General features: G+C 42.3%; 1 protein-coding gene across 1 annotated transcript in view; it reads left to right on the top strand.

Moving 5' to 3' along the window:
• The window catches only part of fam20cb (FAM20C golgi associated secretory pathway kinase b), a 40,883-nt gene that overhangs the window by 2,003 nt on the left and 20,001 nt on the right, over nt 1-18,879 (top strand). Inside the window, exons 2-3 of the mRNA XM_086016963.1 lie at nt 172-347; nt 2,549-2,627. Of these exons, the coding sequence (XP_085873089.1) occupies nt 172-347; nt 2,549-2,627 (255 nt within the window). The remainder of the gene's footprint in view (nt 1-171; nt 348-2,548; nt 2,628-18,879) is intronic.

Raw genomic sequence — 18,879 nt, 5'->3', positions numbered from 1 at the left:
GACTCCCGCCCAAGGTCAGCTGGGATTGGCTCCAGCTCACTCGCGACCCTAATGAGGACAAACGTTATAGAAAATGATCGATGGATGGATTCAATTCCCATATGAAGCTGCGATATTGTACTTGCAACACCTGTCCAAAAAAAACCAACAACTGACAATCCTCTTATGCAGGAACGGCGAAGGCAATACTGAGGAGTTCAGCCCGACTGGAGAGCTGACGGCCGACTCCTACCCCAACTGGCTGCGCTTCCACATTGGAATTAATCGTTACGAGCTCTACTCCAGACACAACCTCGTCATCGACGCTCTGCTGAAGGATCTCGTCAACCAGAGGATCACCAGCGTGGGTGAGTCGCTTCTGTTTTTGGGAGCCCTCCATTAATTACCCATTTTGGGTGCATTTGCGTCAATTTCAAAGTCAAAAATGGGCTGCTCTTGTACTCTAATTTCTGACGGTGTGTTTTATTGATATCATGGAGTGGGAGGAGCTGGAGGAGGTTGCTAAGTGGCAAACAAATGTGGTCCTCACCTTGGCATTATGAACACACTCAAGCACGCGCGTGTGCAAGGATGCATAAAGACGGAAGCCGCCAGCAGGCATGTCACACAACACAGGCCGGGGTCTGATGAGCCAAAGGCCAAATCGTCTCTCCTGTGGTCTCAAAGTACAGCGAAAGAATTCATCAAGCATGGAAGAACACCTGCAAATCCCCCCACAGCTTGGCTGCAGTTTGGTTTCAAATCAAATGCTTTTTGATCGACAATCCGTGATGTAAATCAGCTACTCCACAGAGAGCTGAAAAGCCTCCGACTGCGAGTGAAAGTAGACACCTGACACAGCTGCTGTGTTTTCTTTTTTTTTTTTTTTTTTTTTTCAAATTCAGGAGGGATTGTCTTCCTGTTTGGCTCAGTCCAGTTCCCAAATTCCAGGAGTGCTTCTTGCCTCAGGGTCGCTTATGTTGCTGTAACTCTTAAAGGGGATTGCACGATACCGGCTTTGAGAAACTCCAAGTGGCCTTTAGCGAAGACGAAAAACTTACCTGGGAGTTTGCATGAAGTGTTACAAAAGAAACATTCCTGGATTTCTTTAAGCTTTTTTTTTTTTTTTCCATTTCTGCTCCAATTTCGGACTCGTTGTTGCGTGATTTCCTCTCCCTCTTACTTTCTAACTCTCCGCCTGGGTGGATTGAGGAAGGCGCACTCTAGCCAGTTAAATACATGGTGACTCAGTAATTACAGAGCCGTGACCCAGGCACAGGGCACAACACCAACACAAGCCTACAGCACCGTGTTATTATCTGAACTTAAGGATAGCAATGCTTGCATGTATTATACACCAACAAGTTCAAGGCAGCAAATTCAGTGATATCGTTGAAGTGTGACAGGCCACACAAATTGAGTTCCTTGTTTGTTTTAATATTGCCTCTGTGGAATATGAATTAAGCTGTAAAATGCACCCGGGGGCGGCCATTTTGCCATTTGCCGTCGACTGAAAATGACATCACAGTACCTAACTGCTCATCTTGCGAACGTCACGTGACGAGCAAGTGGAATGGGTCACAGGTGAGCTGGAGTCAATCCCAGCTGACTTTGGTTGGGGGCGGACTACGCCCTGGTGTAGTCACTCAGGGCACATATAGTAGAAAAACAACCATTCACACTCGTATTGCCTCCTCTGAGCAATTTGGAGTTTACAGTGAGCCTAACATGCTTTTTTTTCGCAATGTTGTGTCGCTAACCAATATTCCACCGTGCTGCTCTTGATTCAATATGTACAAAATTAAATGATTGATTTTGAAGGTTGCTCCTTGGCCAAAGGCCTCTAAACCTAGCTTTGCAATCAGTGTGGGGAGAAATAACAATGCTTATTTTGCAAATCTCAAGAAGTCCTCATGCTGGTAGCCAAGAAGAATCGTGCCTCCCAGTTAGACACAAAGATTAGTTTGGATTATATGGCATTTCATTTTGGTGTTCACCTTTCTCTCCTCAAATAATCATCAAATTCACGAATCATTTGTGCTATAGCAATCGCGAAAGGTTTGTACATTGACACGAGTAAAGTATTGTCGTGATGCTTCTTTGGGGATATTATTGATGTAAACAGGCTTTCCTCTTGCTTTAACGCACCAAAAATCAGTAGAGCCCAGCGGGCACAAATGCATAATTCTTCTTATCATACTTAATAGGTTTATTAAGCGTTGTTTAATTTAGCAGCTTTATGAGGAAAGCTTTTTAGAAAACAGCTGAAACTGAGGCTTTGGATGATATGGAGCTTAACTGAGTTAAGTCGGTCACAATTTTGTTTACCTGTTTTGTTTTGGAATACGTTCATTAAAGTATCATTATTAGCTTGATGAGAAATGTTTAGCTAGCGTCATTTGAATATGGAAGGTTCTACCAAGCTTAGAGTGTAAATCATTTCAGATTTTTTTTGAAAATAATTTTGCATTCTGCCAGCGGGTTATTAATTGTTGTTCTATTTTTTTTTTTTTTTTTTTTTTTACTTTATTTCATTTTTTTTTTTTTTTTTTTTTTTTTACTCCAACAGCGATGAAATCTGGAGGCACTCAACTCAAGCTCATTATGACCTTCCAGAACTACGGACAAGCTCTCTTCAAGCCCATGAAGTAAGATTAGCATTTTATTATTATTCATTGTTACTACTTGTCATTCAAAAATATGTCTTATGTATTTAGAAGTGCACTATTCCCTTTCGATTTCATGGTCAGTGATCAAGATGAAATACTTTGAATATTATAGTTGCAAACTTTTCCCAATGCTTTTGTGTAGCTTTAAAGTTGGACTGTGTCTGGAGTTGGAGTGAATTTGAGCCTAAAACACCAATTATGACATTGTTTTTTGTAGCCATTCTGTTTGATCACTTTAGTCACAGCGAAGGCAAGCCCTTACATCACAAATTATGGCTCTAATTGATCAATATACAGTAGCTACAATGGATGCATAGTGAGCATTTCACGCACTCAAGATCAACATGGCATTTTGCTTCAGAAACCGTTTAATGCTTCCGACTTGTTACTCACTCCAACCAAACGACGAAACAAAACGACGGTTCTAAAAAAAAAAAAAAAAAAAAAAAAAGATGAAGCGCAATTAACACAATGAAGACGGTGGCTATAAGGTTGCTCCCTTGATACAGCTTGACGACGCCTTAAAGAGCTGCTCGCACCGAGCCACGGATTGACTCATAAAGTGAATGAAAAGAAATGCTGAACAAAATGACTTAATGTGATCTCGCAATCCGCCTGTGATGGACAATTTAACAGCTGCTTTTTAGCGGTAATACCGTATAATAAGGGTACTTTTTGGCTTAGCGCCCAGTCGGAGTTGAAAGCCGCAGCCTTTCAAACGTCACTCTCGTACTGTACGTGCCGCGGTTTCATATTTTATTTATAATTTGCGTTTTCTAAACCAGACCACTGGAAAAGTGCCACGTGTGATTTGCTCAGAGCTTTGTCTTTTAGTAGCAGCTCCACTCCTCCTTTTTGAGGCTTATTCCCCTTCCTATATAAAAAGTCAAGACAGGTGAGCGACCCGTAAAAAAGGGGATCAGGAACGAAATGAATACTTTTGTTTTCCTTTTCCGCCAAACGGAGACGCAGCACAACTGGTTAGCTTAACTCGATAAGTAAAGCCCACCCGCTGCTTGATACAGTGGAAAGTTTGATTAATTCACATCGCCTTTCTTCACGGTGTCGCATTTAGATAACACATCCCGAGAGAAGTACTCTTTGCTCCTAATCCTTCATTAATTTGTGGATTTAAATGTCACCCATCTTTTGTTATGCCGATTGTAATTTAATTGCGGGTTAATGGCGTCCTACACGGCCTAATGTTTGGCCCCGGCCCGTCAACGTACGGAGCGAGGTTAAGCTCGCACTTGATAGGTAGCGGCGCCGTTCTGAGACGATTGTAATTAACTGCTTGAGTCGTATGACACTAAGTCAGGCCCGGTGCAACAAGCCTGAAATCATATTGACGGGCCTTGGAAGACGAGAGATGAGAAGGAGAGGGCCAAAAGGGGGAAAGGTGAGAAGAAGGAAGTCAACCCAAACATATTTTTTTTCAAGAATATATTCCCAGCAGGCCCACTAGTTGAAACACGGCATTCTGATTGATTTTGCGTTTGTGGAAAATAAGTTAAGCAGCAAAATGCACTCGTTTTTAGCCATCTCCGGGGGCGGCCATTTTGTCTTCTGTCGACTGAAAATGACATCACAAGTGCTCACAACGACCAATCACGGCTCAGATTCAGAAAACATGTCAGCCGTGATTGGTCGTTGTGAGCACCTGTGATGGTCTTGCCGGATTTGCGCATCCATTCCCGCCCTTTACATCTGAGACGTCACATCCACACGCCGACGTCCTTCAATGTGTCACAGAGACGGAGGCGTCCTGCGTGCCCCTCAACCAGGAAGTCGACCAGGCGTGCACATGGTGTCTGGGTGATCATATTGATCCGGCCATCCGTATCTGTAGAAAACAACCCACTGCTTTAGTATCCTCCCCCAGTTGCTGTCTTGTGCTTGGTTTTCTGCCTTTAACATTTTGGCTCTGAACACACACATGCGGGAATCAATACCGAGATGGTGGATGTTGACACTGGCTGTGTTTTATTTTCTTCTTTGCTTTGCTTTTCAAACAGGTGCAGGAACCGCGTTTCCCCTGCAATGCTTTCCTTTTTGTAACTTGGCAGCCTGTGTTTTTATTGCCGTTTGTTTGTTTGCTACAATAGGATTTAAAAAAAACAAAACAATTCTGATTTCTAGTGAGGTGAATGGGAATTCATTTGTTATTCATTATTTGGTAATGTTGAAAGTTTTTTATTTGAATTTATAATATTCGATTAAGATGGTGATTATTTTTTGATCAATCCTAATCATATATATGTATATACTTTTCTTGTCGATTCTAGTTTGCCAAACACAGCAACAGCTTTCAGACGTTGAGCCCCACCCATGCCGACTTTCCCGATGGCAAAAAAACAGCCAGGCAGAGAGGATCAAAAATACAGCAAAAGCTCGGACGTGCACAGAGCATAAACTAGGGAGAGGCTATCTGACTTCATCTGCGGGGGAAATTGTCAGTCCAGACCAATTTCTGCCCCAATGTTTTAACTTCAGATTCTGTATCAGCAAGTCATTGTTTACTTGTGTTTTAAGTTTGAGCCTCTGTTGTTTCAGGTGCTCAGTATCTACGGCGGCACACTTTTGGATTCAAATTAGTGCTGTCCTGTTTTTGGTGGAGGACGGGGAGACATTTTAGCTAGCTGATGATGTCAATGAGGACTCCACCCCATGACACTGTGTCTGCGGTGTGTTTTTTTTTTTTCCCCTCAGACATACCACAACCCAACTGATCTAATGACACACCGGATGGTGTTTTTGCAACATTTCACACTACCAGCAGCGTTATGTGATCAGACAGCCTTTTGGGGATGCTCCCTGTGACTGTAAATTCATACCGTGCAGTGACAAAGCTCGCTCATTGTCGCTTGCATTCTCCATAACTCGCATTCCAAAAACATTTAACATGCTGTATAACCGCTGAAGGCTTTGTGCTCAAGTTATTCCAGGAAAGGTGATTGTAATATTTTCAGTGAAATTAGCGTGGGAGAGCACAAAGCCCATTAGACGATGAGCGCGGATGATCGACGAAAGGAGGCGGGGGAACGGCCGATGATTGATGTCATGATGGGCTTCGGCTGCTTCCTGCTCCCGCTTAATTGTAGCGCTTGCCAATCAGCCCGCCGCTCAGTCTCATCCCAATCAATGGGAGTATTCTTACGAGAGCCGTCGGACGGCTCTCCCGATCCATAATCGTGGCGAATCGAGGAAAGCGAGTCATCTTTGATTGACGCCTCGGGGAGATGGGAGGCGAGGGCTACATAATGTCGCCTAGTTTGTGTCAATATTTTATTGACAAAGGCGTAAATAAGAGCCTGGAGGAAATGTCTGTGTTAAATGTGCGATATCGGTGACAAATACTCTACGTGGCATGCCGGGGCCTTTGTGGGAGGCGTAAGATTGAGATTTGTCGAAAAGTCGCTCTTCTAATGTAGACGTTGCGTTCAGGGAAGAAGAATCAGCAGATGTCGTTTCCTTCTTTCTTTTTTTTGCTTCCTTTCAAAAAAGGGTACTTCCTAAGAATTTGGTGTGTTGGACGTGTGCCTTTAAGGGGTGCGGCCTAGAGTGTGACATCAGGAGAGGGGATCGGAAGGCCTCCATGCTCCTTGCGAGTGTTTTCATTTTGCATTTGGGTGTGCGTCTGAGTCATGCTTGTACCTCAGAATGATGTTCGCAGTACAAAGTGAAAAGTGAAGAAGAAACATGCGTGCTCAAGCATAGCGTAAAGTATTTAAACCAGAGGACAAAAATGATTTCATTACGTGCGCAAAGTAGCTCCTGAGCGATTGCATTAACAGTGCATGCCTCACAGACTTCCGTTTTGGAGTTGACGCAAACAGCATTCAAAGGTGTGAGTCCGTTTTCGCAAATAAACAATAGATCCTGAATAGAAACATGAGTTAGAACTGTGTACTGTGTGCATGCGCCAGGTCCACAACCTTGCACGCCGAGCGCACGATTAATAGCGAGTCAGAATAGCGTGAAAATGACCAACAATGAACCTATTCACCAACAACTGAATCTTTTATTTAAAAAGTGTAATTACTGTGCCATGTGTTTAGCAGCACTTAAGAACCTGCTCTCAGGTTAATATTTTGATTTGTTCTCTTGGTGTTAAGTGTTCCATTAGGTGTTTCTCTAAAGACGGCTTTTGAATAGAGTACGAATAAAATTGGTAAAAGCTGCACAGTGATTATGAGGAATCCAATTGTGCCTTCAGGCTTCATTAGTTGTCCCGCCGCAACTGGCCAACCGGACCGCTCTTACACCTGGACGTGTGTTTAGAATTTAATGTCCAATTTGACGTTATTAACTCATTGTAATCATGCTAATCGGCATCTTTTTAATTCATTAATACATCATTTTATCAAGTAAAATATTATTAATCAATCGGCATGATTTCATCCCAAAACCTTAGTGTTCATGTATGCGCTACTGAAATGATGATTTTTTTTTTCTTATTTTGTAGGAATTCCACTAAAAATGTTATCCTCTGTAATCTCTCTTGCATCGAGATGAGTGTGATGGTAAAGGACAACAGTGGCCTACCGCACTATGCAAAGTCACTCAAGAATCTTAGAGAGCGCAGTACAACTAATCTACAGTCGAGTGGGGAGAGGACAGCTTGTGCGCAAACAAGTCTGCGGTAATAATCTGTTAGTGTTCCGTTGGCGGGATGCCATCTACAGTATTCAGCAGCCATAGTGATTGATGCAGATAACAGTAAATCGGACAGGTTTTGCCACACTAATGCATTCTAACGCGCAGCGGCAGCTCCGGTCATTAAATAAAAATAATAACATTTTCAAATAAATAAATAAAATTTGATATTTTCATTTATTTCACACACTAAAGCATAAAAGAAAGGAAAAAAAAGCCACCCAATACTTTTCGGGTTGGCTGTCAATCACCACCAGGCCACACGTGTGTGCATCATCGGCATCCATGATGAGTTCACGAAAGTTTCGCTATCCCTTGTTTAGTTGCCACGGAAACGTGTCCCTCCGTGTTTATAGGCCGCTACGTGTCTCAAAGTAAAAGCTAATTCCATGCAGATGAGGCCTTCCACAAGCGGGAATGCCTCAGCGATGTTATCACTCAAATGCCCCCCCCCCCCCCCCCCCCCCCGCCTTCAGGTAATTGTTATCAGCGTTAATTCTCCCGCCGGAGGAACGATAAGACGGGGTTGCGGCCAGCAGAAATGACAAGCCAGCGTCCCATCTGCATATCAAAGCTTCCGCGAGATTCCTCCGCCATCTGCGCACATGCATTCTAAGTGGATGTTCAGTGATCCAGTCTAAAACGTGAGCGCAGGTGGCTCAAAGCGATCTTGGTTTGGAAAACCTGTTTGTCCTTGCAAGCCATTGTTTGTTCTTTGAAATCGTCATTGCCTTTTGTTGACGTGACGCATGCATCTAAAATGTGACCTATGTTAGGACTGTAATTAGTGCTTCCCCGAAAAGTTTCCTGGTGATCGAGTAGCACTGGCAACATTGTTTTTGTTGTGACATGCTTGCGTACTTTCCCGGGCTGAACGCATAACATGCATGTGGTCTGTTTTCAGTTTTTTTTCCTCTCATTTGTTTTTAAAACAACACACACCAAAAAAGGTAGAGTTGCCTTTCCTCACTAATCCTCCTAACTAGAGATGGGGCCGATGCCGATTATTAGTCGGCAAGGAGGCCGATAACCGATATTTTATTATTATATAAATTTTCAATAAAAAGGAAAATATTGGCATCAAAATTTAAAGAAAAATGTACTCCTAACTTTGTTGTAACGTCTTTAAGCATGTTTCAGGTTTGCATAATGTTGCTTTTATTTTTTCTATTTTTTTTTTCATAATCATTATTACAAGAAATTTTTGACACTATCCTTCTCTGTTATAAAATTCGAACAAAAAGTACAGGTAGCACCCAGGGTTGTAAGCATGTCTTAAAAAGGATAAATGAAAACTTAAACAATAGCTTCATGTAGTTTTCTACAGTAAATGAAAATTTCAAAATGACAGAAATATTCAACTTTCATACATATTTGTTTTGATTTCCACAGTTTTAAATGGATTTATTATCGGCCAGCAGAGTTTTAAAAAAGGCAGGTGCCGATAATCGGCCCGGCCGATAATCGGTCTATCCCTTCTCCTAACTAATATTATGTGTCACACAAACATGACTTTGATTGATATCTCCTTAAAATCTAATTCTGAATAATCTGGCATTTCATTTTTAAATTTTAAGAAAAAAAAAAAACAAAAATAAGATATCAGAACAAATGATACATGGATTATTTTGACAGAAACAATAACGGTTGTTCCACTCTGAGACTTGTTTGTGTTTTCAGTCCCCAAGCCCTGTCATCATGTCAACAATCGGCTAAAAAGACACCTTGAAGTGTGTGTATTGCAGCTATTTCTCTTGAGGGAGCATATTCTAACTTTCTGGGAAAAAAAACCCAACCAAAACTCTTAATTACATGCACGTTGTAAAAATCCAATTCAGCTTGTGTGTCTGTGTGGGTAGAGTTCGCTTTTCTAACGTCTGTCAGATTGTCTCTTGGCTTTGGGCGAGCTGTCAGTCAAAGGCAGCTTTTACCGGCTGTCTGGATGCGGCGCACTTCAGCAGTTGATGCGCCAACGGTGCGCATTGATTCATTTTGGCCCGACACGCAGAAGCACACACTGGGTTTTCTGACTGAAGAGGTGCTTTCTCTCTCTCCCTCTCTCTCTCTCTCTCTCTCTCTCTCTCTCTCTCTCTCTGTGTCTCTGTCTCTGTCTCTGTCTCTGTCTCTCTGTCTCTGTCCTCCCAAATTCAATCAACAAATGGCAGCTGGCTCTGAGTCACATGTTGTTGTGTGGTCGCTTAAGTAGTGTGTTTATTTACTGCACCGATGCCAAACACGATTTTCATCAGGTAAAAAAAAATTGATTCATGAATTGTGACATGGAACGGTCCTGAAAAGGGAACTTCAGTGTCTTGCACAAAGGCACATTGTCAGTCTTTTAGAAGCAGTTCACCACCCCGGAAGTTTGTAGTTACGACGTAAGCATGTAAGGTCTCGAACCTGCAGCCCAGCAGGGATTTAGTTTCCATGAGAATGTGCGGGATTTAACTGGGATAATCCAGACATTTGTAAAATTACAGGCTGCGGCATGATCTTGTTTTCAACAGAAACAGCAAAATAGTTGAAGGCGAAAATGTAGTTCAAAGGGTCATCAAAGTCCAAGTTTACATGGACACATTTATTTGGATTAAAGGCCTGATGGGAATAAAAATGCTTCATGTACGCACCCGATTCGTAATATTCTGACCCGATCAAGCGCATTCGGATCAAGATTTTATTCCGAAAGAGAGTTTGGTTTACGTCGATTGACGTCAGTGTACAGCGTTTGTTATTCCCGGAAGTTAGTAGAAGCAGAGCGAGTGAAACACATGGCGGGCGCAATACTTAGGAAGTGTCAACTCAACGTAACAGCGCAAACGGGGAAAATATAATGCTAATGTTTAAAGGTAGAAATGGACGTGAGTGATGTTTTGTTGGCATGGCTTCTTCTACTACTTTTTCCAGTATATGTGGTCAATCTCCGCCTGTAAAAATAAATTGTTATGATCGAAAGTGTGATGCGTGAACACGGAAGTCCTAATCGGTTCAATAGTGTCCATGAAAAGCCGATCACAATTTTAATCCGAACTCTGATCGGATTAAAGACATTTTGTAAACGTAGACAGTGAAAACTACTCAAAGTACTGCATTTTGATTTAATAAAATAATTAGCATTAGTTTTCTTATGTAGACCATTGCAAAAAAAATAACAGTTGAAAACTCTTCACCGCACACCAAGTGACGATCTGCTGCAGTGGAAAAAACTGCGATTCGGGTTTTGAGGCTTCACGTGCACATTTGAACTGAACCACAAAAACATGGTGCGATTGTCAATGGATAACTCACAAAGAGAAGAAATGGCCCATATAATAAAAAAAAAAAAAACAGAGATTTCTTTTTATTTCTAATAACGGTGCGAATCCTTCCAGGGTTTGGATGAGCCGCAAAAACAACAATTTGTCAAATGAACAAACGAGGCAGATTTAGCGGTGAAATCGTGTTTTTATGTTGTTGTTTTCTTTGGAAGGAGGCATCTGAGAGCAGATGGAGGAACAGCCACAGCTCATATAAAAACAGACAGTATCTTTTCTCCTATAGCACGGGGGCAGACTGTTTTAGTTTGACAGAAGTATGCAGCGTTTTATAGAGTGCTGCAGTCTGCTGCGCAGCGCTCCAAGGTTTATCCTGTGATCTTCATTCTTCGTGTCTTTACGCTCTTGTCTAACCGCACCGAGAAACCTGTCCCTTTTACAAGTGTCAGGGAGAGCACCTTCTCCCGGTTGGGGCAGGGGGGTTAATTAGCAAAGAATGAAGCAGGAGTAAAATGGCATGTTCAGTTTTCGATGCGAACATTCCCGATTGTCAGCTTTAATTAGACATCTTTAGACGTTTTTTTTTTTTTTTACATTTATCTCATTCCTTTAGCATCACCTCTTTGCATCTGGCCTAATTAGTCTCCCCCCCCGACGTGCCGACGGCATCTGTTCCACGCCGCTGCCTTTTGCCTTGACTTGATTGAAGTAGAGCGCGTCACTTGTGTCTGCTTATTCCCACGTGCTTCACTCGGGCTGCCCTGCGAAGACAGAAGAAAAGGGCTCCGCAGTCAAAACAAGTGATGCAACCAACCTCAGATGAGATTTTAAAAAGTACGAAAAAAAGAAAAGCCACCCGCGGTACACAAGTCTCAACGCGAACGGTTGGCTTGCATCACGAATCACATGGGAGCGCGGCAACTTTATTTTCAGTCTCTTTTCTTGTTCTCCGGTGTTGAGCTATGCATCAAACTGAGCCAGGTCTCATATTTCCCATCCCGAGGAAGCCGAATAAGTTAGTGCGGCTTTAACCCTTACGTACTGTTCGTTTTCCACGCGCACACAGTGTCTGCCGAGTCAATTTTGAAGTGCGGTGAGACACACGGACAGTTCTGAAACTCAACCGAAATGTTCTAAATCGGTTGGAAGATGCTAAAAAAAGGTCATGGACAGGAAACGTTGCGTGCACATTGTACAGTCATTTCCTCATGAGTCAGAGTCTCAGGGTTTTGCATTTTTATTATTGGCGGTTTTGCATTTATATTATACCAGAAATGCCATCTAAATGTGCCCATAATAATAAAAAAAAAAAAAAAGGAAGCTGTTTTTGGGCCTATAGCATCCCTATACGATCCCTGCAGTCCCCGTGATTATTAATGTCATGTGGCTGTGTGGATAAAGAAAGGATAAAGAAAAGACCATATGTTGGGACTCACCAAAGGATTATGGTTTGTTGTTGTTTGCAAAAAAAAAAAAAAGAAAGAGGGAGAGGGAGGGGATGAGGGAGCCAGAGAGGAAAAGTGACTCTTGCATTGTTAGGCCTGCCGAGGAGCAAGCGGCTTGGCAAAGTGGCGCGGATTAGTGCGCGGCAAGTTAGAGCGTCCCCGTTCCGAATGTGACGCTGTGCGCCGCGTGTCCAGTGAAGTCGGCGTGGGGGGATAATATTTGTCCGGCGCTTATTCAAATATGAGCTTTTGGAGCCTAAACACAAGTTGGTCTAAAAATGAGAAAATGAAAAAATAAATCTGCAACAGTTGCGGGCATTCACCTTTGATTCCACACCCCCTTCCTTGGACAAGCGGGTGGGGGATGTTATCTGGTCATTACATAAGTCATGATCAGTTGTCACTATGCGACTTCCGTTCTTGTGACGCAATCTCCCAAGAGGTCATAGAATGCGGCAAAGAGAGGAATCTTCCACTGAGCCTGAATCTTGACAACTGTTATGTTAGGCCGGCGGAACAACATAAATACCTTCAATTGTTAACCTGAAAAACGGAATTGAGTGAGAAATATGTCATTTAATATACTATTCTTACTACAATAATGACGAGTGTGTAATATGTATTTTATTGAACAAACAAGTACATCAAATAGAGTTACCAAATATAGTTCCTTAAATTAGGCTATTATAAAAGATGGCCGTGAGCAGAAATGTGAACAGGGAATGGAAATTGCTACAAGCAAAGAAAGTTATACCATAGCGATTGCAAGTCAATATTTCATTTAAAAAAATCTATGCTTGTTGCACTTCTCCCTGTTTTTTTTGTTGTTTTTTTTTTCCATCCCCCTCCGTATCTCACAGACTGTCTTCATAAAGATGAACAACAACGGCGTTGCCGCAAATGGCCGCGATTCATCATCAACCACCTTATACACTGCCTACTGTACGAGAACACAAAATATGCACCTAATTGTTTATCGGCAAGCTACTGATAGCTCCGTGTGAAGCATTGTAATGATTGCGGTAACAACATGGATAACCGCCTTTTAATGGTTTGCGAACGTCTGTGGAAATTCCGGCAACTTTATCCCGCAACAGGAAACACTCCCATAAAGAACTCCGTGTGCTTAAACTCTTAATTTATTAATCAGTCTGAAAATAGGTTATCATATCTGTCAAACCAGCATATATTCAAACAGTGCTTTCCGTCCGGGAAGCGAAATGAGCAGGAAAAAAAAAAAGAGCTTATATAAAGCTTCGCACTTTTAGTATTGGTCTAAAATGAGAAGTCCATGCATTTGTCATAGAGTGCACAATCCTCATTTCAAGTCACTTCACTCCAAGCCTGCAAACACTCGCATGTTAGATGAGGATTATGCTGGTTCCTTTCAGCGGGCAAAATGCGTGACTGCACGCAAGTTGTTGTTGTCTGTTGTCTGCTCGGCCAGTTGGCAGTCACACTCCCCGCCAACTTTCTATGCGGTGTGTTGAAACTGCATGCTTCTTTTCCCTCTTGTTCATACTATTTGAGGTATGTCTCACTCGCATGTCAGCGCACCAAGCCTCTTCGCTTTTTTTTTTTTTTTTAAACACATAATAATCCCTCATGGGGAATTTCAACTCGCATTCTGCTCTTTATTTGTGTTGCACACCACACAGAGAAACAAATCATACACATGCAGGCATGCAAAGAGAGATTCGGCTTTCAGTAAATAATATTCTAAATAAACATATATATATATATATATATATATATATATATATATATACATACATATATATTTGTGCTGTCAAGCGATTAAAAATTTTCAACAAATTAAATCGCAAAATTTTCCATAATTGATTGCGATTAATCGTATTTTCCAACTACATTTTTTTTTTTGCGAATCTTGAAACCGAAAAATTTCTCAATGGCTCAATGGAGAAATCCAAAATAATTTACACACTTTGCAAAGCCTCATTCAAATACCATATTAGTTGTACGTCTTTGGTGTATCGCTCAACTGTTTTTTACGGGAAAAAAATTGTTTTCAAGGATCAAAAGAAGCTATTAGAACAGTCTTCAAATCGGTTCCAACATTTGTAAAAAATTGTACTTGAAAAATAGGATTAATCGCGATCAATTATGGAAAATTTTGCGATTTAATTTGTTAAAAATTTTTAATCGCTTGACAGCAGTAACATATACATATGTATGACCAAGCGTAAAAGAAAATGTATGGATGTATTGTGTCGTCTTCCCCTTGTCCTTTTCACAAAGCATCATTCCACTTGTTTTGTCTTCCAACCTGTTATTATCGTGACAAAATGTAAATCCCCAATATCCCACAACGCCACTGTCATCTTCAGGGCTAAGGCCTCACTCCTCTTCGTCCGCATCAGCATTCTCACAACCCTCACATCCCTGGAAAATGTTCAAATCTGTCGTAAATCGCTGCCCCTCTCACAAGATGTGTTTTCTCTGCTCGTAAAAACCTTGCAGACAGTCCTTATAAATGTTTAACAAGGTCAGCTTTGCATTGTGCTTTATAGTCCAGCCCATCCACATGGCTTTGTCTTGCACTTGGGACATTTCAAATGAAAAAAAAAAAAAAAAAAAAAAAAAAAAGCAGAGACTGAGCTGTTTTACGTAACAGAACAACTGATTATATTTTAATACTGGATGTACTTCATACACTCCTGATGTGATTTTTTTTTTTTTTTTTTTTGTGGCTCTTGGATAGTTTATTTCTGTCTCCTTCCGCCTCGCTCGCTTTTATGCTCGATGTTTTTTTGCGCTCCTTGCAACCAGTTTGCCTTCCAGCGCTCCCTCTGCGCCCTCGCCACGCTCGTCTCGTGGCTCCATGGTTTACCAATGAGTATTTTTATACGTGCCGAGCCCTGTTTGCCGTCTGCTTATCAAGTGCCACGGTTGGTGCGCCCCACCTAACAATTTGCCAACACTGTCTTACCGCAGGCGCTGGCTAAAGTCACTCAGTTTACCAACCACAACTTGCATGTCCTCCCCTCTCTTATTCCATCCCGTTAGCAAAACATCTAAAAGTCACTTCGTGCATGTGTGCGCTACTATTGCCGTACTTTTGTCCATATGTTGTTTTTACACATCTTTTCTGCTTTTGCGAGAAGCTCCAAAAGTGGAGCAATGCAAACATGTTGGATCCTGTCACAGTAGCATGCCCCCACCTTCGTAGTTAACACGACTTGTTTTCACTGAAAATTTCGCTCCAGACGACTTTGCGATGCTAATCATGCACATAGGCGCTGCCGTAGATTGCGACGCCTCGTGATTGATTTGAGTAAAAAGCTGAGACAAATAGCGGCAAGTGCACAAAGAGTCACAAGTTCAAAAACAAGGCACTTATCTAGTTCGTGTCACGCTGGAAGAATCAGAGGGGGTGGGGGTGGGGCGGGCTGAAACTCTGCCTGCAGAATGAGCCACCTAATCTGGATGTAATGGGACATAGCTAACTGGTGTGTGAATGGTTTTCTCTCTTAATTCCGCCCTACTCGGTTCTCATTGTCGGCCATTGCGCAACACACTAGAGGAGAATATAACGCGGCAATTTTGTGTTTCATACGGTCATATACCGTACTTGATGTATTGCCTTTCCAGTGAAGCGAATATTTGATTAAAAGTGCACGATTGCGCAATTTTCATCTTGATTTGTCAACCGTCAAAAATGATCAAAGCGGAAAATCAGTCTCGTTCAGGACAGGTGATATTTATTCCTCTCGCCTCCAAAACGCATGTTCGGAAAACATTGCTGTATTGCGAGAATGAATGATGCATCACGCTGCAATGATGCCGACGCTTTGAGCATCCAATCAGATGGCCACAATTTCCTTTTTTTATCTTGCTCGCAGATTCCAGGGGGCAAGTTTGACGGCTCTCTAAGGATTACTATGCTATGTTGTGATTTATTCACGTTTGACATATCGCCCTTGAGACAGCACCTCTCTGCCGTCACGTCATTTCTGGCGGCATTGCGGTTTCTCATACACGTTTGAGCGTACGGTATGTGTCGGAAACGGTAAGTGCTCCAGGAAGCATGTCAAAGGTGCAGCTAGCTGCAATAGTTTCGCCGACTCACATTCAACTCCTTTTTTTTCTTTAAGTCAGCAGGATTGCAAATGCGAGTTGAATTCAATAGAGTAGGGTGGAAAAGCATTTTCATTTTTCTTTCTTATTTTAACCTTTGCTGATGTGCGGGAATCAACTATCTATGCAGCAACAGAAGGCTTGAATGTGGAACAGCCCCCCTAAAAAAGCAGCACACATCTCCCTTTATCTGAATTGGAGCTTCTCCCCATTAGGAAGCGGCCCGCCGGCGTGGACTAGTTTGCAGAAATAAACATATCAGACTTTGTGGTTATTAACAGAAAGCCCCTTTTGACTCTAATGATGCCCTATTACCAAATTCCCAAATCCATTTAGCATCATTGGCATCTTGGTGATTTCTTGCTTCCTTTCAAGTCCAAAGCCACGGGAAATTAGGAAAATCCATTAGCTATGTTCCCCACTCTATGCTCCCGTTCATGGAAGCGTAGTCCTGCCCTGTGGGCCTTTATGGCAAGGGCAGAGGAAATGGCCGGGCATTAATGGCGGCTTTGATTACTCTCCTGTCACTAATGTAGCTAACATGAAAGAGGAAAATGAGGAGAGGGATGACTGCTCGGTCCGTATCAAAGGGGTTCTGAAGGCATCTAGTGTCTGCGCATCTTTCCATCCACCGCCACAAACCTCCGAGCTCATACTGGCTTCATTTCATCATGTGGTTGTGTCCCATGGGCCGAGGAAGAAGCCTTTGCATTTGGGCGCAGATGTGGATAAAGGCGCATGTTGCGGAATGTTTGTGGGAATTCATCAAGCCTTTTCCTTCATTTCTCAGTCAACTTGAGCTGCGCGCACATAGCCACAATGTTTGTATCAGCCCCCGAAGGAAATTCTGGTGGGCGATAAATTGAAATTTGTCGATTATTTCTGTGGAGGTTCATGCAAGCTATATGTATTGTATATACGGTATATATTTGGCCTACATTATACCAATACGTTCAAAATTAAGTACGTACATATTGCTTATTCATAAGTTTTATGATTTTATTACCAGTATGTCTGCAGTGCATGATTTCCATTAGGCATTTTTTTTTTCCATAATACCAATGGGTGTTGCGCATGCTCAAGTCAATACGCCGAATGACGAGGACGCTGCATAGACGTATCTATCACTTATATATCTATCTACACAGATAGACACATACGGTAGAGGTCCCTCTTAGCCAATGGGATGACAGGAAGACGCTACGTAATAGCCAATGGCAGAGCAGCTATGAGTATGTTGCGTTCAGGAAACTCTGGAGCTGCGAGTAGCATATTTTTACTTTTCGTATCCTGAAATTTCTTCCGTAACAAGAGGCAATATTTTCCTGTTGAGGCGTTTCGTAACTTGAAAATTTCGCATGAAGAGACGTTCGTAAGTGGAGGTACCACTGTCTGCGGATCGCAAAGACATGCAATCAAATTTTTTGTCTGCTTTTATCTGAATTTGACAAGTCAGACATTGCCACCTAATAGTTGGACACTATGTCCAGGATTTACAATTAATTAGCTAAGAACACGTTGAGCTTGCTTATTTTGCCGCATGAAAAACATGTACATCCTTCATTGGATAATAAAAAATGTCATTTCTTTTGGTGCATGTTAAATATCGCAATAATATCGATACCGTTATAGTCAACATCCGTATCGCATTTTTTTCCAATATCCTGAAATCAATTTTCCTTAATTATGTGGTTGACCGGATGGATTTAATATGTCATTATAACACTTCGTCATCCGAGTGTTTAACAGGCTTTGGCACACGTGAAGCAATTCAGGGTGTCAACCCGAGTGATACGAGAGCAGCTTGGCAACTAATACCTGTCTCAAACCACACTGCTACTTCAAAAAAAAAGACCACATGCAAGGGGAATTAGATTAATAATTTGATTCATTTAGTGAAATCCAGACGAGAAGCGCACTTTGAAAAATGCAAATTAATCGTGGGAGGGTGAAATACAGGTTTCTAAAGGAGAAGGACAGGGTGCTCCCTCTAATTGAGATGTTTGTCATTTGGCTTTTGGGCCCAAGCACGCCAGACATGCACATCACTGAACGAGTGGAAAATCCAAAACATTCTTCTCAATGGCATGCGAGCCAGCGGTCTTAGTTCGTTTAATTTCCACCCCTGCTTGCCATTGAGCGAGCGCCAGTATTTATGAAGTCTCGTCTTTCGCCGTAAATTACATCATGCTAGCGTTAAGTAACATAATTGCCACTTACGCTGCATGATTACTTGATTACATTCTTGTAATACAATTTCATCTTGCCCATTTCCCACCATCAAGCATTCTTTAAACTAGATAAGGTTTGCAAATGCCTTTTAAATGACCGTGATCGCTTTATGCTGGTTAATAACCTGAGGCGGGCCTGTTTGTGCGTTAGGAGCTTTTCAACCACAATTGTGTGATGCGACCCAAACCGACTGGCCCCGGTGGGATTCTCTTTGCACGCCGGCGGTGCTGACAGGCCACACGCGGTGCTCCACCCATCCTCCATCCTCCTCCTCTCACAAGAAATTACCTGTCGCCGACTTCCTCTTTCGTCTGCTTGCTTTGCTTGTCCCAGAAGTGGATCTGAGCTCCTTTGGGTGCCTTTACTATGACTCAGTTCATTTGATGTGAAGCATGGCCTCCCTGACTGAGCCCACACAACGGCTGCAATATGCTCACAAGACTGACACTTTCGTGTGGGAATAAATCTTGGGCTGCCATTTTCTTCCCCTTCTCATGAAATCCTTCTAATTCTATTAGCGCCGACTGTTCGAGAGTGGTCTGATAAGTC

This window comes from Filicampus tigris, chromosome 19, assembly GCF_054856515.1.
Source record: "Filicampus tigris isolate MCC_2025a chromosome 19, RoL_Ftig_1.0, whole genome shotgun sequence".
NCBI lineage: Eukaryota > Metazoa > Chordata > Actinopteri > Syngnathiformes > Syngnathidae > Filicampus > Filicampus tigris.
Note: the sequence above shows the minus strand (reverse complement) of the source record. Positions and strands in the feature narration are given on the sequence as shown.